Below are 24,442 nucleotides of genomic sequence, written 5' to 3' on the forward strand. Positions count from 1 at the left end.
TAGCAAAACATAATGGCTAAAATATAATGTACAACATCAAATGTTTCCAGGTTCTGTGTCATTCTGTATATCCAATTCCTTGACTTCAACAACAGGATTGTCATGGTTTAAATGCGGAGCAACCAATAAAACCTTCTGTCTCTTATCAGCAGTTGCAGCATTTGGAGAAGTCGTGCTCTCTCCTTCAGGCAGAGATGTTGACAATGCATCCATTGTGCCCCCCATTTTGGAGAAAGAAGCTCTTGCCTTCTCAGTTTCTGGCAAACTGGGAGGGGTACCTTTTTGTGATCCGTCGGTCTCAGAATATGGTGCATTGCCCAAAGTTGATAATGGGGAACCATCTGGTTCAGAGCTTTTACTCATGCCATCTTTTCCTCCACCTACAACAGAGTTAAGAATCAACACGGAGAGGACAAAAAAATGCATCCACTACTAACGTTGACAAAAATAATGAAACTAGTTGATCACCTGTATTGGAAGCTGTGGCAGGAGATGCATTTGCACTTCCTTTTTTTATCCTTGACTGCAAGGAAAGCAGCATTCAAGCTCATCAGTTGTAGAGAAATGATCATATCTATATTGTCTTTTTTTTCCCCTTAACCGTCTTCTACATGCTCTTAATAGCCAAAGAAAAAGCATCCTGAACTAGTATGATAGGCTAAAAGAAAAATAGAATTATGTTGCATGGACTCAATAAGGATGGATGTAATACCTTGGAGTTTTCTTCACAGTACTTAATAGAAGCTGAAACACTTGTGCAGTGGCCATGCAGAAGTGTGTAGGCCCACAAAATTAGCTTCCGTGAAGTGTTCATATCAAGTATGTCAACCGCGTCTATCCCAGGTTGGATATATGTTTCTGTAGCAAATTGAGATGGCACCATATAAAGGTTTATACCTGATGGGAGCAATGCACAATATGTGTCCTTGTAGAAATTATAGCAAGACCTAAGCAGCATAGAAGCAGTTTCCAGATCTTCATCTGCAGCTCTCTTTACTATTACATTTTTTATTTTAGACAATGACGGGTTCCACTTCCTCTCAAGATCCTTCACATGATTCATGTCTTCAAAAGATGAACACCATAATTCATCCAGTTGGAGATCAATACAAAGCAGTTGTGAGTTCTCTAATCCATTAGCTGGTGAATTTGGACCTTGGACTTCACTGGAGAGTCTTGAATGCAACGGCGTTATTAAAGCCATGCTAATTACAAGTGATCGACACCAAGCAGCAGAAACATGCTTATGAACTTTTGCGCAGTTACTACTCGACAGCTTTGGGTTCTTCAAACGCTTGCGTATCTTCTCATTTATTCCTTCAAGTGTTTCAACTTTGATATTTTGCTCTAAAGACTGGATATATCGATAAAGATATCTGCAAGGAATGTCAGATTTGTATAAGCAAACTGCTTTAACTGTAATCAAGCAGTGGACTTCATAGCTTTAACGGATTATAAACTGTATTCCACAAATGTTCATGGTATTATTTATTTTGTTTAAAGCCCAATCCAACAGTTGGGACTCAGATGAATAAACAATAGATACTTCTGGGATACACTGGAAAATTCATACATTCTCAAAAATGAAAAATATATGAAGTACTTGATCTGAGGACAATATCTTCATAGTTCATGTACTTGTATGAGAATATTGAGCAACCAGCCGACAACACATATATAAGTGCTAATCCTATTCAGATTGTTATCAAATTACACCTATTTCTTGCAGTTCCTATTTGTGCACCAACACATTTATAGGAACAAAATAATACAATTTTCTTTTGCTAATCCAACTATAAGGGTCTGACGATAAATATCCAAAACAAATCCTTCTATCTAGTGTGTCCTTACATCAAAACACAAATAAAACAAAATATCTCATTTACCATAGTAGAAAAGAAATTATCCTGGCAAGGGTGTGGCCTAGTGGTCAATGAAGTAGTTGAGAACCATGAGGTCTCGGGTTCAATTCTCAGCAGAGGCAAAAAACACTAGGTGATTCTTCCCATCTGTCCTATCCTTGGTGGACAGAGTTACCTAATACCTATTGTTGGTGGGGAGGTGGTGAGTATCCCATGGAATTAATCGAGGTGCGCGAAAGCTGGCCCGAACACCACGATCATCAAAAAGAAAAGAATTTATCTTGAACATAGTTCTTAGATAAAAGAGCAATTAATTCCTTTCCTTATATCATTGTTATTTATCTCCTCTTGCAACTGGTGTAGATCAATATTGAGACTACAGAGGAGGTAGGGAAAAACTCCTTTTCTAATTACAATAGAGGCAGAAAACAAGTTTTTTTTTTTTTTCAATTGCAATGTGAGCAAAGTTGAAGACCACAGTAAAACATCAACTTGGTACAGCACACATAAAGTTTGGATCACTTCAAAGGACTTACCCAAATAAACAGCTCTCTGTCAACTCGGAGCTCTTTATTTCTGGCAAGCAACAAATATCAGACCACATGGTGACCTGTTCCATGAACAGAGAGAACATTTTCTCCAGATGATGCTCGCTTGAGTTGCTAGCAGCACAAGATTTACGGTCAGTCTGATGTATAGATGAAATTAATGCCTTTAAGTATCGTCCAAGGGCAACTGGTATGAGATCTTCAAGACACGAGGAGAACTGGATGAAATATATATATATCTATGTTAGACAAGGGAGTTTTGATTAAATAGAAATGGAGATAAACCAAATTTATAAGAGTGGGATGAGTTGATTAAATGTAGAAGTACGGGCAGAGCTTTAGGCTTCATGTCGGTATCCAACAGAACAGGCAACAACGAGAGAATTGAAGAATTGAGGGTCTAATTTGAATATCATAACAATATGAAGTTTAAACTGATGATATGTAACATAGAATAAATGTTCTTCCAAGCACTTTTCATGTTTTTCCTACATTATGTTCCATGGCATTATAAATGGTAAGACAACTCTTTTTGATAAAGAGAAATGGTAAGACAACCCTCTTTGCAATAAACTGTAATTCCAACTTGTAGAGCTCTAAGATATGGCATGAGAAATGCTTTCCTATAAATAATAAAACTGCGCATTTTTATCACAAAATTTAGCCATTAGAAATGCTTTCTTATAAATAAAATAAAGCAGTGAATTTTCAAAATCACCCTCAAAGAGGCTTATTAATAATAAATGCAACCTCAGAAAGGGTCGATGCAATAAGGAGAAGTGTACAAAGAAGAATATGTTATTTTCATTAGGCTAATCATTGATGCTGCTAGTCATTGTGAACAATGTATGCAGCCAATTCATATGGAAGTACGTACCCTCTTATCTGTCCTAAGACAGAAATAAGCCCGATCAAGGGTGCAAATGTCTCCTGTCTCCTCCAGCAGTTTTAAATAGAATAATATGTACTTGCGGATGCAAGTAATGAACTTCCGAGAACTTTCTGCCAAGTTAACTTCTAGGGCTCTCTTGTTCCCTGAGCAACCTTGGGTTCTGCGCCTGCAATGTGAAGAAAAAAAAATGATCAGCTAATGAGGCAAGAAATGTGGCTCCAATACCTGACAAAGTAATGGACCTGAAAAGAGAATTGTTAAAGAATGACAAAAGTCCCACATTGGTGATTAATGAGATGGGTGGACTCCTTAAAAGGCTTGGGCAATCCTCCTCCCTTTGAGCTAGCTTTTGGGGTGTGAGTTAGGCCTAAGACCTAATTTAACACACCAATGTGGGACATGGTTCAATGATGGAGCCAGGTTAGAGATGGGTGTTCATCTTGGCGGGTGTGGTTCTAGCCACAACCTTTTTGACAGTAATGAAGATTTTTGTTGGAGAAATTATTTCAGAGGAATTCTCTGTGTTGAGACGTAGATTCAATGGAGGAGATTATGGAGAAGAGATGTAAGATCCTAAAGATTATGTGAAGAAGGTGGACAAATTTATTTTGTCAGATATTCAGGCCAAGGGAGAGATTTGTTGGGTTTTATTTGCCTTGATTTTTTACCATAAATAAGTTTTCCTTTTAGGAAAATGTTTTAATATTTGACTAGTCATTTTCTTATAGGAAAGGTTTTAGGACTTTATAAATATAGGTTTGTTCCTTCTAACTTAATTAGCACTCACAATGTAGTCCTAAGGTTTTGAGAGTTCCAGTTATAGGGGAGAATTTTGTGTACCTCCTTGTATTCCGAGTGAATTGGTTGAGGTTGTTTCTCTCTATATTTTGTACTTTCATATTTATAGTGGATTGCTCATCTCCTTTGTGGACATAGGTCGATTGACCGAACCACGTTAAATCTGTCTCTTTTGGTGTATTTCTCGTTTGTCTTCTTACTCATGGTCTTTCGAGGTTTGCTTTGCTAGCTTCTGCATTACACCTGCTTATTTTCGGTCCTAACAAGTGGTATCAGAGCAGGACCCGTCTCACCCGATGTTGGGGACCCCAAAATTAAAATTGCCCACGCACTAGATGCTAAGCACTGGGCGTGAGGTGGGGTGTTAAAGAATGACAAAAGTCCCACATCGGTGGTTAATGAGATGGGTGGACTTTTTATAAGGCTTGGGCAATCCTCCTCCCTTTGAGCTAGATTTTGGGGTGTGAGTTAGGCCTAAGACCTAATTTAACAAGAATTATCTAGGAACATGACTATAATTGACTTTGCCCCTCATTGTTACCAAGTTCACCAAGTGAAAGAAATAAAACCATGTCGTCACTATATCATTTGATGGCTACAACAACCTAAAAACCTCGCATTTCCCTCACAAACATAGGCATTCATCAATCGAACTTCAGTTCCTATCAGTCTTTTTATGGACTTTCACAGTTCCCTAAGTTGTGATAGTGGCATATCTCTCTCCTACTTGTGAGTGATGTAACCTATTTTTGGGAGTCGCACAAAAACTAGCTTCTGCGAATTCTTACTCACCAAGCCCAACATTTTGCAAAAATTGTGACATACATTTAAAGGGTCAAATAAATTGACTCAGTTTTAGCAAGAAAATCAACACATACAAACCCTAACACCATACGTAACTCAAAGTCTCAAGCCTAGTGTACGACGATATGAAGTGTGACCGCAGTCAATTAAATTGTAAGAGGTCTTACAAAATGGTTGCCGTTTCAAAATCTTACTAGGATGTAGTGGCATGGGCATTTTTTCCCATTATTGGATACTTACAAAAGATAACATAATGAAACAATATTTTAGTGGCATGGGATGCTTCGGATGAGAAAAATATTTCTTGAACACATCTTTGGTGGAAGCATTCTCAGAGTGAGCGGGTTGAGCATGTGAAGTATCCGTTGTCTTAAAGTGTCAAATGTAGAAGATTTCCCTAAGCTTTTCCACTTTCCATTTATAGATAGTCACGGGAAGACAAGTAAATCATGCTCCTTGATGGAGGGTTGTTTCAAATAGGTTGTACAGGTCCGAGAAGAAAGGAGACCCATTTACCTACTTTATATGGAACGGTTCCACCAAGTAGAGGATTTAGCGGTAGTTACCTAGATGTTAAGGACAGCAAAGCCTATCACAAAACTTGACAGCCATCAAAGAGAATAAGGATAACCACTTGAATCTCCAGAAGAAATGGAGACAGGATAGAAAGCCCAATTTTACATTTTCGGACCAACCAGGATAAGAAGAATATGGCGGGAAAAGAAGTCAAAGCACCAATTCAAACAATTTGTATTATCCGTGTTACTACAGACTATATGACATTGATTTGTAATTCAAGGTTGTCCAAAAATGGGCCAAGCCCATTGAGCCTTATCATGGACCTTGAATTGAAAATGTACTAGTCAAACAATTTTATCACCGCATGTGAAACCCAAAAGTAAAATTCAAACAAGAGCATGAGTTCAGGAGAAGTCCAGTAACATGGTGTGCAGGCTACTACAATCACTTTACGACCTGAGGCAGTCCCGTCGAGTGTGGTTCGACAAATTTAACGCGGTTATCCAAGAATTTGGTACGACTCATGGTGAAGCTAATTATGCTGCTGTTTATCGTCCTCTGCTCCACATTTGTGTATGTATTTGATGGTCTACGTTGATGCTATAGATATCACAGGTGATGAAGATGAAATCACCCAAGATAAAGCATTAGCTTTTTTTGGTAATTTTAATCCACGAACCTTGGTCGGTTCAGGTACTTCTTATTATTGAGGTTGCTCAATCCAAATCAGCCATATTCATTATCAGAGGAAGTATGCTCTTTAAATTCTTACAGAGACAAGCATGACAAACTGTAGGCTCATTGATACTCCGTGGATCTGAATATTAACTTTCTACCTGTTAAGAAGTCCCACATCGGAAAAGGTTAGGGAAATTGGTCTCCTTAGATGGACTTTGGACAATTCTCCCATCATGAGCTAGCTTTTAAGGTTGAGTTACACTACCAAATTAAGGATACCCTATTAATGATCTTGGAAGGTATTGGAGATTGATAGGCAAGTTAAATTACCACACCATGACTCGCCTTGAAATTGTTTTCCTAATGAATGCCGTAAGTTAATACTTGGATTTCCCTTTTGATAGTTATTGGAATGCATTTTATTTGTATCCTTCGATACATAGAATATATTCTAGGAAAAAAGAGTACTTCACAAATATCGATGACATGGGCATATTGATGGATATACAAATGCAAATTGAGCAGACATACGATCTATCTACGGAAATAGCGTTATGGTTGGGGGCATCTAGTTTCATGGAAAAGTAAGATACAAAATGTAACTGCAAGATCAAGTGAAGAAGCAGAATATCATGCTATACAGTGGCTACATGTGAACTCATTGAATCAAGTAACTGCTAAGAGAATTGTAATTTGGAGAGGTTGGCAAGATTGAACTTGTGTGTTATAATCAGGTTGCACTTTTTTTTTTTTATGACAAGGGAAACCCACAGCCACTACCCTTTTGGTGCGCGCGCACAGGGTAAAACCCCCGCTCCTATGCAATAGCTCGCAAACCACATAGGAGAGGTAACCCACACTAGGAGAGCCCGGTACGACGAGCTCGACCAAGAAGGCAAACCCCTTGCTTTTGCTGACAAGGGGTTTCGAACTTGAGACCTCCAACATGGAAGTCCCAAACCCAAACCACTGGGCCACCCCGAAGGGTATAATCAGGTTGCACTTTACATTGGATCAAATCCAGTGTTTCATGATAAGACGAAGGACATAAAAATTGATAGTTATTTCGTAAGAGAAAAGATAATCCCAATTCTCAAGAGATATTCTCATAAAGTCCGTGAAGTCAAATGATCAGCTTGTGATATATACATCAAGTCCCTTACCCTTCTCAAAACAGCTTACATATATAGCAAACTTAATACATATGATTTGTATGCCAGCTTGAGGAGGAGCCTTGGGACCTTGTGAATATAGTACATATCAATAAGGATAAACCAAAATCAATTAGATTGATTTATTTCCTGTAATTTGCAGTTTTGTATTCTTTCCTTTCTTAGAGCATATAGACTACATTAAACCCCCAATAGCTTAAGGGAATAATCAAACAATGCTTTTCTTAATCTTCTCTTGCTTGCTTCGTTTTCTCACAATCTGGATGATTTGCCAGAAAGGAACAATAGAAAAAGACTTGTATGAACATTCAAGGCTCACTTTCTTCCATTTTGAACTTGGTAGAAAGAAAATATCTTATTTTATAGATACATGGATGGATATTTTGGAAACTCAGTGTTGATCTTTCTAATAACCTATGTCAACATGATGACAATCTTTTTACATCGTATCTTAAAAGCTGACACTGTCTTTGTGTGATGTTGAACACCAAGACTTTGATTCAATTAAAAGACAGGCCTTCCCTAAATAAAGAGAGAACAATCTATCTACAAGGAATCAGAAAATGTTGTCATAGTGGTTCCTCGATGTTCCAAAATGTCAGGACAGAAAAAAAAAAGGAAATGCATACCTTCCCTTCTTAACCGTACTGTCAATCTCCCACATGTTAATTGTGAATGAAGAACGAGACGACTTAAAGCAGAAGGAAAGTTCATCCTTTGCCTTCTGTATATCCATATTCCCACCTCTTCGATATAGGCCTTGAGCAAGCATATATCTAGCCTTATGAAAATGTTTCAGGTCCCCTTCCACACAGATTTCGAGAGCAGAAAGGCAATCACTGTAAAGCATCTGCCACACCCCTTCCAAATGTGAATCCCCTTTTCCATCATTGACAGAGTACTCTCCCTGAGTTCTATCCTCAGAGCACGTCGATTCCAAAATTGATGGGCAAACCTTACTGAGGATATCCATCATAGTATCCTGAGTTGATTGATTGAAACAGTATGCAGCAACAACCTAAAATGCATCCAGGCACTAATTAAGTCAATAACAGTCCTAACACATGGAAAATGACCACTTGAAAAAGGTAACTATTTCCAAGTCTGGCAAGAGAAGGGGCATTGAGCCTAAAAGTCTTCAGAAGAAACCATTAGTTTAGACATGCTAAGTCCTCCCACTCACAGATGCAATGGTCAAGTTATATTTTTAAAACTCTTTGAGCTGTGAAGAAAAAGGGAAAACAGTCCATATGCTGCTGAAATTCATGAACTTATATGGGTTGCGGATTAGAGAAGAGTATTATATAATCACAAACCTTAACTCTAAGCGGGCCATGTTTAAAATAACCGAGTGAATCTATTTTTGTTGCGCTTGCTTATATATATATTTTTTGAAATGTGGCTTTGTTGTGTATGTCTCTCAAAATTTTACATACAACTGGGATAGATTAGGTCTATCGAAAACGAATTTAATTTGCTAACTGAATTAGCTATCTTCACGACTATCAATACACACCAGTTCATATCATAGCTCGCTTACATGTGTAACCGTCTCAATAAAGGAGGAAATGGAAAGGAGTTAAAAGCAAAGCACCAACCCTTAAGGCCTCCTCATCTTGTTTCCTACATGTGCAAAGTAACTTCAACCGTGAAGCATGCATCCTATAGAATGAATCCGCAGCAGATGGATTCAAAGTAATAGCTTTCGCATAGAATGAAAATGACGTCTCATGAGAGTATCCAAGCTTCTCGGAGAGTTTTCCCAGATAAAATGCATGAGACCAATCCTCTCTGAAATTGCATGCTAGGTTACATTTTAGATGATGAGATAACCAAGGGAAATGGAGTCAACAGACAGACTTACTTGTGTGCAAAGGCCTTCTGAAAGTGTCTCAATGAGTTTTGACAGAACATCATCCATGCTGAATCTTTGGATGGCACAACATATCTTTGGTCATAGATTGGTACTACATTCTGAAGACCATCATAATATACTAATGCCAATAACTCATGTATCTCGGCCTGAAAAAAGCAGGAGCAATCACATGTAGACAGTGAGAATTAAATGAGCTAAGGCCCCCTTGACTCCAACAAAAACTTTTTTTCAATAAGGTAAGTTAATCATTATCTATATCTATCTATCTATACTACCTTAGAAGCATGAACTTCCTAACTTGAATGTTAAATTACTATAATACCTCCAATTTGAATATTAAATTACTATACTAACTCTAACTCACTCAATTTTGTATATTTATATTTATGCACATTCATATAAACTAGTTAAATAAAAATTGAGACGACATCAATCAACATAGTCAAATGCCAAGCTAAATGAAAATTGCTAACACCTAAGAAAACATTCAAATCATTATACATGTTTGTCAGGATCACCAACCAAACAATAAAAAACAAGAAACCTAGATGCATGAAATTCATATATATTCAGAAGATTTTTTCCAACTCTGACAGTGCATCAGTCCTTGATCACTCCAAGGTGGCAATTAGATATAACAAAAGAAAAAACTTCTTCCACAAATTATCAGAGAGAAGCAAACCTGTTGATCTGCTGTTTTCGCTAAAGCTGAGGTCATCAACAAACATCGCCTGCTCCTTCGGCGACTTGCCTCAACTCTTTCAGATAAAGCAGCATTTTTCCTCCATCCCAGAACATTTATTTGCTTGCTTCCATCATTTAGCAGCAAGTCTACCTCCTGTGTTCCCAAAAGAAGTACGAAAACAAAAGAGATTAAGTACCTACGAAGCGCAAGATATGAACTCCCACCAGTAGAAAACTGTCTTCCGTTAGGGGACGTATAGCTGCAAGCCTGCAACAGATAGATAGCAGAACATTCTTACCTCATCATAGATATTTGCAAGTTTCTGCCAACTCTCCAAGCGTAGGAGATTGTAAATTAAATCATATTTGATGAGTTTTGCATTTTGCTGCACAAATTCCGCCCCTTCTTTGGTCAGAACAAAGCCAGCCCATTTATCAGTTGCATTCATTTCTTCAGACTGAGCAAGAAGATAATACAAGTTGCTATAAACTTCCAGGTATGGCTCAGAACTGCAAACAACCAATGGCAAATATCTGTTTGATTCCATAGTCCAAAATACTAGTAAGTTCATTCGCCAAAGTGCTGATCCCATAACTAACATGTTTACCTTCCTTTTGATGATGCTTTCTGCTGTTCCAGGCTTATGGGGTCTGATAATAATATCTTTGTCATGGATTCCAGAAAGCCACTGGACCCTGCTTCCTCTGAGAGCTTGTCTTCACACATTTCAGGACCATCTAAGAACTTGTCTATTGCATTTCCAGCTAAAACATCATCTGGTGGTTGTGGAAAGTGTTTTCGTATAGCTCTAAGGACTCTTCGGAGTTTAATGAGCCCCGTCCTCTGAATGACGAGCCAAATTGAGAAATTTTAAAATAATATATTATACATAAACTTGGGGAATAAGGGTTTGGAGGAAGGTTTGATAAATGGGATTCAAGAAAAAGAAGACACATAGCACTTACAGAAGAAGCTTTAGCATAAGGAAGTATATACTGAAAAACATCAGCACATTGTTCCTTGGTTTGGTAATCACCCCGGCTTGTGTTCTTATGCTCACCTAAATCATCTTCATACGATGCATCAGACCTTAGATTCAATCCATACAGGCAGTAAAAGCACTGATCCAAAGCATTATCAATGGCAACTTCAAGCTCCTCTTTTGCATCTTCACTTAGCTCAGTTCCATCTTCGACCAATTGATCCTTTAAGTTTGTCGATCTACGATACGTACTGTCAGAGACATCACCAACATTCTTACTGTCCTCCACTGTAGTTTTCTCAACCTCCAGAGATTTACTGGCAGAAATAGCCTCTGCACTAATCTTCTCAATAGCATCTTTATCTGAAACGGTAGCTTCAGCTCTATCTACCTGACCTGCTTCCACATTCAGCTTCTCCAAATTTGATAAGTTCGATAACACGTTGACGTGACTTTCATGAGAAAGTTGCTCAGATTTCTGAACATTATTATCATGGGAAGACTGTTTGTCACACTGAGACATTTCAAATTCCTTGCAAGCAGAGTGAAAGTTAGACTTCAGTTTCATATCCAAGTTTAAGAGGTGCTTTATTGCAAGTTTTAGAAATGTTCCTTCTTCCTCTTCACCAGTGGCACTTGCACAGCAGACACCAAACTCAGCTAGCATGTCATGGATTGCCACGATCAACTCTGTCTGGCATGACATTGTAGAAGAGATCAGCTTATTTCTAATGAAAGATTAAGATAGCAAACATTAATGCTACAGATGAAATTTGATAGTCTAAACCCTCTAAGAAAGAAAGTTGTCTCACTTGAATTTTTATAGGAACATTTGGGATCAAGTGTTGGAGTTTACAGAATGCAATAACTGCATCTACGAAGTACAAGCTTTCTCTTTGTTCCATATGATCTGAAATTCCTGAACAAGAAAATTTCTTACAAGAATATGTGTTGGCAACATTACACATAAACATTAGCAGCAACGACTGAATATCACCAATTACAGTCACTGGAACACCATTCTGCAAGAAAAAGACGTATCAAATTCTGCAACATGTGCACCAAAATTTATTTATCAAAAGCTAAGTTGCTCGGACTCTGTGCGGGTGTCCGATAAGGATGAGGATATAGAGGCGAGATCCTCTATGATCGAAATTTCAAGATTCGTAACGGATCCATGTATAGATACGGGTGCGGGGATTCGGCTAAAAGTAATTCAAATATCCATAAATAGAGTTATAAACCTAAATTATGAGATATTATGTGGAAAACTTGAGGAGAAAATATTGATCAAAAAGGAGATAAAGGGAAAGGTAGTGACAATAGAAATTTATATATACAAGGTACTCCATTTTCTTCAATTTCACCTTAGTTTTTGTTTTGATAACAAAAATCATTGAATCTATCAGAATCTCTCTCAAATTTGGTATCCACACTCACACCCACGTCATGTCGACATGGGTGCGGCACCGAACGTGAAGAGTCCGAGAAACTTAGATCAAAAGAGCACATAGAAAAAACTATATTGGTTTCCTAAGATCATTGCTCATCAACTAAATAAACGTCATAATTTCTAGGAAAACCAAATGTTAAGTACCAGTTTACATTTTTTCTAATATCTGTCAACAAGAACATGGACCTTAATTGTCTATACGACCGAAGTTCAGGATGAGAAAGTGCTAAGCATCATAACCATAGAACTACTGTTGACTATCTAGTATGCAAAGTCAAAACTATGATAAACAGGAGAAAGTTGAACAAACAAACATAATATGACTAATGTTGGTCAAAACCCATAAGAAAGATGCTTTATTTGAGCTTTTTTTTTCTTCTGTCTCTCTTTTTTTCTTCTTTTTTTTTTTTTTGTGTGTGGGTGGGGGGAGGGTCCAAGTTGAAACAAGGAAAAGCCAATGGCATGTTCATTTTTAATACTTCCCAATAAAAAGTTCATTCTAAGAAGAATCTTTGTAGTTCAATTGGTTGGTTACTTAAACTTTCACCTTGCTGGTGAGAGTTTGGTTCACCACCTTGCAATCCTTTCCCTCATTTCCCCTTCCCTTTCCCCTATGTATGATTTAAAAAAAGGTAAAGAAAGGTTCATTCTGTGTATGCTTTGTCTAAGATTCTTTACTTGAATGCAGGGTTGTTTCCCATCAAATCATAAAGAAATTATCATTCGCCTTGATATTGATAGCAATTTAGCATCTTTCATTAAAAAAAATTAAAGATCAACACATCTGCAATAAGAAAAGACTGCCAAAAAAACAATTAAGACAAAACTGACGTACAGAGTTTTCAGAAGGGTCCGTGATGCTCTTTATCCTTGAGGCACATTGAGATATTGCTTTCACTTCTTGAGCAGCCATGTTCCAGAGATCACTTGGGATTTCCTTAGACTCTGCGTCAGAGATAGATAGCATTTTTGAACCTTTCATCTGGTTAGAAAATTGATTCTCTTCCTCACTAACAGCAGTAATGAGCATCTGCAACTTCCTTTTGTGGCAATTTAAATAGACCTCAATGTCCAATGGCTCTGTCTCCTCACATCCTTTTATTAAAATATCCAAGGCAGACAGTTCTATTGAAGTTAGCCCTCTCCCTGTATGAGTGGTGACATGTGACGATTCAGCAGAGACCTCTTCTGAGGAAAAGAGAAGAGGAGCAAGTGTTTTTACACATTCAGAGTGCAGATTTTTCTCAACTAACTGATGGATACCATCCTTCATTAGAAAATCAACCTCCAGTAGATGAATCTCATGGAGAATTTTATTGACAGTCAGCCTCTTATACAATTTTAAGTGGGATAATAAAACGAAATCACTCTTGCTTTCCTTATTTGTCAAATGCTCCACTGAAATAGAGAACTCTTCTCGAGCTCTCGCTTTGTCGCCATCTGATAGAGACAATTGCCCACTTAACCAAAAAAAGCGAACCCAAAACTCATGATTTTTATTAAGTGGATATTCACTATGACCATGACTCTGACAATGCTCCCCCATTGAAGCACTTCCTTTCCTGCCAATAACGTGGAATGGATAGTCCAAAGCAACGCATTCAATTATTTTGCACACATGATATGAAGCCTCTGACATAAAGCTAGATTTTTTTGATGTGTCAGAAGAACACAAACCAAAATCATAATATAACTCAGCAAGAAACAAATTGCACTCAGGAGTCCTCTCCTGGCCCCAAAACCTTATCACCTTCTCCAGATCCAAAAATTTAGACATGCCATCCTGATACAAAATGCCTCGCCTGGAAACTTCTTCCAGGAGCATGTGACCCAAGTGGTAAGCACCATGATTTCTTGTCGTTTTCAGGACAAATCCAACAACATCACTACATTCTGTGTCCGGTGAATTAGGAAGATCCTCAGCTTGGTCTGCAAGTCCTGCTTGATTCACAACATAGGGTCCTAGAAATTGCATTACAACTTTAGTGAGGTCCCTGTTGGTCTCAAAATCTAACTCTTCTTTGTCTGGTTTACGGCTTCTGAGCCTTTCCAGGCGGCTACTTCGCCTTTCTTGAGGGTGTTCTCCGCAAATAGTTGATTCATTTTCTCTACTAACACTACCTTTCTCAGACCTGAAATCCATGATGCAAATGCTTTCAGCAGCTGTGGAGGGTGAAATATCTTTCCTTCCTGAAGGATCCTTAAATTTTTCTGGTATGCTTGACAATTTAATGATTACACTAACATCACCAGATACGTCGTTCCCTGGTCCAAGTTCAGAACCAGATTCAATTGATGGATGTAAGATTTTCAAAATTTCACCGGTCAGAGATGTCCAGGAAACTTCTGGAAGACAGAACTCCAAATTTTGCTTCAACTTTTTGGAAACAGGTTCCTCATCAAGGTCAACACCTGCAGCTTTTCTCTTGTCTGGGAATTTCAGCCGCATATGTTTAGGTTCTAGCTTGTCTATCCCTCTTGGGGCAAATGAAATTGGTTCAGACTCTTCAATAGTTCTTTTAATAAGCAAAGCTCGAGAATGGGATGGCCAGTTTCTTAAAATTAGTTCAGCGACTGAAAGGCAGGCAACCTCATCACCTATAGCAATAAGTACTTCTAAAAGTTTTTCCATACAATTCCCTGCACATTAGTCCAGAAGAAGCAAAGCTGAAGTTATGGAAAGATGACCTCTGGCATAAGGTGAATATGGGGGATCTTAAAAGTCAAGTCATGTAACCGGAAAACCTTATATAAGAAAGCTTATAAGAACTTAAACATGATATAAAATGCTCACAGTTATTCGGACTGCAGTATAATCCTTGCTCAAATGCCCAGCGGGAAATGCTCAACATTCCTATTGAGCATGCTAAAGTTCCCAGCTTATTCCAGACAACAGAATCCTTATTATCAATCTCTACAGCTTGAAGATAGCATTGCAAAGCATCTTTGTAGTATGGAGCACCTTGTTGTAGAAAAACAGTGGCAAGATTTTTCAATGCCAAAAATCTGCGGAAATGTGAATTACAATGACCCAACATCAGATATATATGTTTATAAAGTAATATTGTCAATAGAAGAGCAGATGGATTGAGAGCTGGCCCGTTATTCACCGAGTTTCAACCGTGCCACTATCCCTCGGGGATTTCTCAGTTATAAAAAGAAAGATATTGCCAATTATATTTGAGGCATTTAAGGGAAACTATCTTAGTTTATTAAAAGCCACAACCAACCATATAACAGCTCCTACTGCACAAATTAGGTGTGAATTTCATGCTTAAATCTTTGAGAAGTGCAAAGGCCCTACTTTGAGTATTTAGTTTATGTTGCAACTAAGAAAGAAATAAAAGTATTGCATCTTTATCAATAGATTAAGCAGGTCACAAAATTCGATATGGTACCAAAACAAGATGAGGTCCACATTTCGAGTCTCACCACCACCTATCAACAGAATATTTCCACGTGATTGGACCAAATAAATAAATTGGCCCGCACATGATGAGCTGTTATAGACCTAATTTAAATAAATATAAGGGTCCCTCTCAATAGATTAACCTTTTAGATGAGGCAACATACATTTGTTCCATTTGCTTCACAAGATGTTTTGTGCCAGAGATATCTAATGCACGGACTCTTCACTTTGGATGCCGCACCTGTGTCGACACAACGTGGGTGTGGGATCCATACTGGATATGGTGAAACGATTTCGGGTACTTCGACTAAATCAAAGGAGAAATTCGAGACAGATACAAAGATTTCTAATTCGAACTACACAATAAACACTAAAGAGATGCTTGTACTAAATAATAATTACCTATTCGAACTTGCTCTCAAAAATTCAGGTATTCCTTTCCTTCCAAAGGGTCCACCATAATTTAGGCACATTTTTATAACTCTAATTATTTATATTTGAATTATTTTTAACCGAATCCATCCACCCATTTCAGTACCTAGATCCGTACCCCCGAATCTTAAAATTAAGATCATGAAGGATCCGACCTCTAGATCTTCACACATATTGACACCCGCACTCAAGTCCGAGCAACTTAGTCCAACCTCTAGTTCATATGCTTCAACTGGATTACCTTATATGAAGCTTGTCTACACTAGACAACCTTAACAGGAAAGGACTTCTGCTAGTTAACAGTTGTTACCTACGTAACAAGGATCTGGAATCTGTTAATCACTTGTTTTTGCACTATCCAGTAGCTACTTGGTGTTTGGAACATGTTTTGCGCCCTTTTTGGCCTGAGTTGGGTTATTCCAATGAGCATGAGACAAGCACATACATTTGAGCTGGAGATTATGAAAAATTGATAAGGCTATCAACAAAATCTGATGATTCCTGCTACTATCTTTTGGTGTTTGTGGACAAAAAGGAACAAGAGATGTTTTGATGGCATCTCAACTCCAAATTACTCTCTTAAAGCTAAAATCTGACTAGCATTTTTTGTTGGTCAAAGTTGACCCCGGTCCTTAGTGGTGGGCATTTTCTAGACTTTGTTAGCACCCTAGTTTTAGATTAACACTTTGTATAGGAGCTGAACTGAGTTAAATACTCCTTTTTGTCATTTTGTTACTTGTAACTTTGCATCTCCTTGATGCTTTTTAATGAAACACATTACTTCAACATAAAAAAAAAGACATAATTCTCCTACCATCCAAATTTTATGACGCTATCCATTTTCGAACATTCGAAAAATGTTTGACAATATTTTATTTATTCAATTTACTAAACTACTAAACTTTACAACTTTGACAGGATATTTTGTCTATCAAACTAGCTTTTCACCTATTACTTAAATATATTCTTCTACTAAGTGTTATCAAAAGCAAAAACCGCAAAAGAGCTCTACAATCATTTGGGGCTTTAAGCGTAAAGCACAAATAAAGTGTGGGCTTAATGGAAACGGCACAAAGGGGAAAAGACTGTGTTTAGTCCAAGTAATTACAATAAAGTGAAATATCAAGTGTTTAGTGTCGCCTCTTCAAAAGAGGCTCATTCGCAAGGAAAAGTATGTCTTAGAACCTTGATGATGACACTGGAGCGCACATTAAGCAAAGCAAAGCGCTCAACACATTTTGAGCTGAGCTTCAAGGCTTAAGCGCGCTTTAAGCACACCTTTGACAACACTGTTTCTACTGTCACTAATATGATATATAAGTTGAATTTACTCACTTCCACCAGGTAAGTGGAAGGTTCAAACCTCATAAATAGTTTCTCTTTCCCTTTTCCCTTCCTCCTCCCTTATGCAACACTGATGTTTCTTTATTAGGAAAAACATATGAGTCAACTATGATATCTTAAGGGAGGAAGGGCATACATTTTTGTGAAAGTTCCATGTTTAAAAATGTGTGACCGTTTTATCTAAACGCTGAGAGAACACACTTTTTTATTGACTTAATTTTGTCTTCAACAGGCCCCTTCACATACTTCTTAAAGTGTGTGAAAAATCTTTTTTCTTTTAAATAGTTGGTAATTATGAGACTTGAACCCAAGACTTCTGGTTGTTGTGATACCATATTAAAGTGTGTGACTTTCTCATCTAATAGTTCAAAATGTTAGAAATGCAGTTTTTATTAACTTAATTTTGTCTTCAACATCCATAAAGGTGCACCAATTTTCTGAAATCAGACGATCAAACTGATCCTTCTATATCATGCTCTTTTTAGATCTCTTTAAGATCTTCAATTCAATATAGTCTCACTAACAATAATGCAAAATTTAAAACTACCAATGATAGCGGAAAAGGGCAACAAATGGGCTTCAGTTTTAAATGCACAGGAAAATAATATGGAAAATGCTGTAAAGCCAGCAAAAAGAGATGGTAGTCCACTTGTTATTCTAGATTATTAGAGAATTAGTAGCCAGGAACAACCAAGTAAGACAAGAAATTTACAATAAAATTAGAACCGGTAGTTTGAGTTAAAAGTTAGGCCTCAAACACACCTGAGCTGCAAAAGATGACCATCACTAGAATTACTATCCACCTATAATGAAAACACAAAAATAAGAAAGAAGGAAAATAACCATTCATAAGGATGTATCAGAAAAGAGGGTGATTCCAGGGTAACCATCAGCATGTACCTGTGAATTTGCGACCAAAGGATCCTTTAATACAACTTCCAAAAGCTCACGAGCCTTTTTATAGTCTTTAGCTTCCAACTTCAAAAGTCCCTCATGGTAAGTTTGTGACAAGTGAAATTCCTGCAAAAACCAAATTATAAATTCATTATAAAAAGACATAAATCAAAATAGCTCCGTACTTGCTCACAATAAAATTTGCAGAAAAATATCATCCAAGTGATCACAAAATTGAGAGATGCTTTATAATGCCTAACACAACTAGCTTTTTCAAATTTTAAATGCTTGATAAATGATTATAATTAATTAAACTAGCTTTTTATATCTTAATCTTGCACAATTAGGGTACTGAAACATAAGGGGTTCTTTACAATTAATTCTTAAATCAATCCCCACAACTAAGCAGACAATTAGAAACCCCATTTAATCAAGCGGAAAAGCAAGAACAAGTTTACCTGGGCTTCTTTGGTTGGGGCTAAAGGTTCCCATTGGCTTACTGACTCTGTATCGTTGATGGCTGCAATCGAAAACTGAAACACAAATTTTGACAGAAAGAATCAAACACCCAGTTGAAAATTATACAGCAAAAAGTTAATTTTTATTTGAATTTTGATAGGTTACCATTGTAGCGAACAAGTATGAGTTGAACTCTAATGGATTTTCTCCATTGAAGAATTGAGCGGGGGAACTTTGCTAACAGCCCGTTTAGAAAACCAGACACAGAGAAATTGAATTTCAGTGTAAACTCAAAGTAAATAATTGTAGGTTAATCATATTTTGTTGATGAGTTTATTTCTTTTTTATATAATTGGATAATTTTTAAAGAAAAAATTATTTATGAGAAATTAAATATGGATACAAGTGATTTGATATTCTATAAACTAATATGGTAAAATAAGATAATTATAACTTGAAAAAAAATGAATTTGTGAGCATGTAATAGATTTTATATTTATTGATTTCGCTCATTATTTTTTATGTGTGAAGATTTTATGCATGTTAAATGTGGATATTAACTTTAATTTTAAATGAAATTCAAACATATTAATTTAGTTCTTGTACTTTATGCTTAAAAAAATTTATTCTTAAATAATCAAAAAAAAATTAAAGACAATTTATCTTGTTCTTTTATTCCGCAAGATTTAATAATATTTCTTATGTTTACGTTTTTTTTCATGATTATTGCATGTTTTTTTGAAAGATTTTTTTTTTTTATCCTAGACTCTCAATGATATCTAACCATCACCAGTATTGTTATTTTATTTTGTTTTGAATTTTAAGTTATTTCGACGATTTTTACATTCCATTGGTGTAAAATTTCTTTCATTTTTTGTTGTTTTATTTGATTTTTGGGTTTGTAATAGTATTGCATGCACTTAATTTAGACTTCATTGGATATTCCAACCGCTGGTCTTTTTGCTTCTTCCCTCCCTATTTATGGGATTGTATTTAAAATTTTGTTATTTTTGAAATTCTTGATTATTAAAATTTAGTTTTTCATGTGTGTGTTTTCTCAATTTATTAATTTTCCATGTGTAGATCTTTGTATTTACTTGGAGGAGAAAGGAAAAGAATTTGTCATGATTCAAATTTAGTGATTGATGCTTACACTAATTTTGGTGCGTGAATCATGTCTTACCAACTAACCAATGTTATAATCGATTTATTTAACACATTTTAAAGCATTTAAAGCTAGAAATGCGAGTTCTTAATATAGAAAAAATAGAAGTGCAGAATTCTAATTATTTCATTCTTCAAGATTTGAAAGTCATTATACAAGAACTCTAAATAACAATATTTAAGAGTAGCAAAATCAATTAAATAAACAACATCCCGAAAGAAATAAACATATCTACCCCAAGAAGATTTGAGACAAACCAGATAGGAGTAGCTCACCCTCAAATGGTCCAATCGATTGCAATAGATATTGAATTATATTAGACGATTTTGAGTCACAGTCTACACTCACAGAAAAGTGGAGAAATATTTTTTGTACGAATATTATGTATTGGTAGCATCATATGTCGACTATGATTAGTAAAAGTATATATAGAAAGCAAGTAAAACAAGTAGATCGGTACAATAACACATAATCAATTAACTCAGCAACTCAAGTAATCAATACTAGCTAGGTAAATAGCCTCATTTCTGACATATCGATGTCAAACAATCATTGGGGATATAAGTCACCAAAAACAAACATAATGATAATCATAAACTCTGCAAATATAAAGCAGTTACGCATAATCATGAAATTATATCCACATTGATTCACAATTGTATACTCTCTCTCTATCTCATCAATCTCATGTTGTACCATATAATATACTCCTAACTGTCACTCATTTATGAACACTTATTAAGGGACTTTAAACTTACTTGTAGGGGATAGTAGGTGTTCATGTACCGTACCAATATTGTACCTGATTCATCATCAGGGGCGGACTCACCCTTACCCAAGGGGTATCAAGCGACACTCCTTCGTCAGAAAATTATATTATATATAGAGGTCAAATTTTGATTTAATATATATATACACAAGTATTGACACCTCCTGACAAAAGTTAAATGTTTGGTCTAGTGTAGGGCTGGCAAGGGGATGGGTACGGGGACGGGGACTGGGAGACGGGACGGAGGGGACGGGACGAGACAGGGGACTCCTTGGCCGGGATTTTGGGGGGACCGGGATTGGGGGATAAAAATTCATCCCATCCCGTCCCACTATATATACGGGATGGGACAGGGTTTGGTGGGACGGGATGGGACGGGACGTGGGATTTTTATTTTTTTTATATGTTTATTTATTTGTATTGAAATTATATGTTATTGAAAAGCATTTTTAGTTTATTTAGTTTTCAATAACATTTTTAGCTAATAAAAATGCTTAAGTTTTCAAATTTCAAATTTCAAGTTTCAAGTGTCAAGTGTCAAGTTTCAAATTTCAAATTTGAGAAGTTCAAATTTGTATTTTAAATATTTTAAAAGAATTAACTTGAAATTTCAAATGTCAAATTTCAATTTTTAAATTAAGTATTTTAAAGTTAGTATTTTAAAATTAAAATTAAAATGCAAGACAATAGTTATATAAAAAAGACTTGAATAAAGCCTTCAAATTTATTCAATAAAATCTAATTGCAACTTAGAACTTAGAAGTTACAATTTACAAATATTAGTGGAGTAACTAATCTATGCAGCCACCTTCTAGGAAGGGTTCTGTTTCAATAAGTTCTCATATGTAAAACTAATAGTTATTACAAATATTAGATGAGTAACTAATTTACACAGCCACCTTCTAGGAAGGGTTCTGTTTCAATTAGTTTTAGAATGTAATCTAATATTTGTATTCTCCTTTAAAATTCAATTCTAATTGTCGCATCATATCAACGGAAACATCCTCCGGTGTTGGCAAACTTGCTAGAAACTCTTGTGACTCTAATTCATCATCACTAGATCCAATTACCGCATTAATCCAAGCTTCTTGTTTGGAACTTAACCTTGGCAAATTATAATTCCTCCTCTCGGCGTTGACCCAGTCTCTAAATAAAACTGATGTTTCCAAACTTTCTTCCGCCAATGAATGTCTATGATCGCCAAGTTGAAACCTTGCCGCACTAAAAGCAACCTCCGATGCAACTGATGAAGCTTGAATAGCCAGAACATCACGAACCATTTTCCTCAAAATTGGAAATGCAACGCTCCGCCTCCTCCACCATGCTAATAAATCTTCATTGCCATCTCCATCCTCCACTGTTTCTAAAGATTGATTAAGATATTCTTCAAAATCATCACAGTTAGTAGAATTAAGACCAAGAAAATCTCGCATATAACTTGAAATTCGAGTTTTACTTTGAGGATTAGAAGTTTGACCAACTTCTCCTTGAGTATTTCATGTAGTTCTATATTTTTCCTACAAAACTTTTGCTTCTACTTTTATGCTAGACTTACACATTTCACAAGTTAGATTTTTTTCCGGTAAAATTTCTAAAGTATCATAAAAAGTGTCAACAAGTCCCTGCACACCTCGTAATTTATAGTCAGGATGAAGTAAAGTAGCAATTAAAAAAATTGAGGAATAGGAAAAAAAAAAAATTAAAAATTTTCAATCATACCTTCAATTGCAACTCTAAATTTTTCAATTTTTTTGTACTTAGAGAATTGAATTGACATAGCACAAATATTTATTAATACTGATGAAATAGTAGGATAATAAATTCCAGAAAACATGGTTGTAGTATCATAAAAAAGTCTTAAAAAATTCTAATAGTTCATTAGTTTCTTCCCAATCTTCTTCACAAATTCTCTCTAATGGGTCGCATTATGAGCATTAAACACCATTTGTACGAGTCCTTTATATTTGTAAGCAACTGAAAACATTTCGTAAAAAGAATTTCACCTTGTTTTAATATATCTAGGAATTTTTCTTGGTCGCAAATCACATAGTACACAACGCTTATTAAATTCTCTAATTCTAGCAACTTTATGAGCATAAAAAATCCAGGCAACAACATATTCAATTTTCACACAACCACATTTAAATAATGAAATACCATCTTGTACAACTAAATTTAATGTATGTGCAACACATCTAACATGAAAAGAATTAACATCAATTGGACATAATCTAGTTTTTACGTTTATATTATTAGATGCATTATCTAATGCAACAAACATTACTTTATCTATAAGCATGTAATAATCTAGAACACTCAAAATATTTGAAGCTAAATATGCACCAATTTTTTTCTCTACACATTCTTTATAACTTAAGATTTTTTTGCAAATTTCAGTTATGATCAATCCAATGTGCTGTAACAGTTAAATAATCACATCTATTAACACTACGACCCATGTCTGAAGTTATAGACACTTTACAATCTAATATGCTAAATATACAACGAAGATATTGGCAATGTTTACCTTAATATACAAAAACATCAGATTTAACAATATTTCTTGAAAAACCTCTATAAGTAGAATTATAAGTTTGTTGAATAAATTCAATAAAACTGCGATATGAAGGAAAACTATAAGGCAAATCACAAACAGAAACCATTTTAGCTAAATTTTCGCGATCTCTTTCCTTATTATATTTACGTTGTGTTAGTGGACCACCGAGGTTAGAAGGATTTAATGTTCCTTGAACCATGTTAGAAGCCCCTACCGATTCATTAACATTAATATCAAAATCATTAACTGGAATTCCTTTTTTTCTATCGGCTAATGATTTAGCTTCTTTATATTGAATCGGCACACAAGATAACAAATGTCTATTTAAGCCCCCCGTCCCACCTTGACCTCCACTCTGTTTATGTTTAAAAGGTTGCTTACACTTATTACAAATAGCAATAGAGTTTTCCTTATCTAAAGTCATAAATTGCCACATGACAGAAGTTTTAGGGTGTTGATACTTCACCTTCTCTCTTGTAGGAGGTATAAGGGGTGGGCGTCCACAATTTTGCTCCGTTGAATTTGTAGTTTCATTTGGAACTTCTCACCAGACTAGTAGGTGTATCTTCTAATTCCTCTTCTCCCGAACCAACTTCTACTTCTTCACCTGAATTTTCATCAAGATAAGGATTAATATCACTATAAATTTGTTGTAAAATTTTATGATCGAGTTGAACATTTGAATCAATATCATAAGAAGCATTATCAACATAAGTAGAATCATTTGTATTAAATCTAACTCTAGACATTGATTTAGAAGAAGTACCACCACATTTACTCTTATTATTTTCCTTACTACTTTTTTTATTAAAATTAAATAATTTACTAATGCCACTTGGTTCTTTCTCTTTTCCTTTACCGGTATCTTTTTTGCTAGAACTCATATTTAATTATATGTAAAGTGTAATATAAAAATAATAATAACACAAAAATTAATGACAAAAAATAAAATATAAATATTATGAAACGAATGTACCAAACGTCTACATTAATAGCAGACGTTATAACCGATTCTTGAAGCTTCTAGTTTGTTGTAACTTGTAATTTGGAACTCCAATACTTGATAGCAAATATGAGAATTATATATATTATGATATAATATGAAAATTTAGAATTGAAATATATGTATTATGATATAATATGA

General features: G+C 35.7%; 1 protein-coding gene across 1 annotated transcript; it reads right to left on the reverse strand.

The window, feature by feature from the left end:
- LOC125838505 (calcineurin-binding protein 1) lies at nucleotides 1-19,090 on the reverse strand. Its single transcript, XM_049517552.1, has 19 exons — nucleotides 18,973-19,090; nucleotides 18,807-18,881; nucleotides 18,355-18,474; nucleotides 18,217-18,257; nucleotides 15,064-15,275; nucleotides 13,105-14,909; nucleotides 11,629-11,838; nucleotides 10,800-11,510; nucleotides 10,442-10,677; nucleotides 10,133-10,343; nucleotides 9,832-9,987; nucleotides 9,138-9,295; nucleotides 8,872-9,064; nucleotides 7,903-8,291; nucleotides 3,288-3,468; nucleotides 2,399-2,628; nucleotides 713-1,376; nucleotides 469-523; nucleotides 1-380 (listed from the first exon to the last, which is right to left on the reverse strand). The coding sequence occupies exons 1-19, from the start codon at nucleotides 18,973-18,975 to the stop codon at nucleotides 37-39; spliced, it is 5,994 nt and encodes a 1,997-aa protein (XP_049373509.1). The 5' UTR covers nucleotides 18,976-19,090; the 3' UTR covers nucleotides 1-36.
- Nucleotides 19,091-24,442: the final 5,352 nt, after the last annotated feature.

This window comes from Solanum verrucosum, unplaced genomic scaffold, assembly GCF_900185275.1.
Source record: "Solanum verrucosum unplaced genomic scaffold, falcon-dt-bn FXZP01000182.1, whole genome shotgun sequence".
Lineage (NCBI taxonomy): Eukaryota > Viridiplantae > Streptophyta > Magnoliopsida > Solanales > Solanaceae > Solanum > Solanum verrucosum.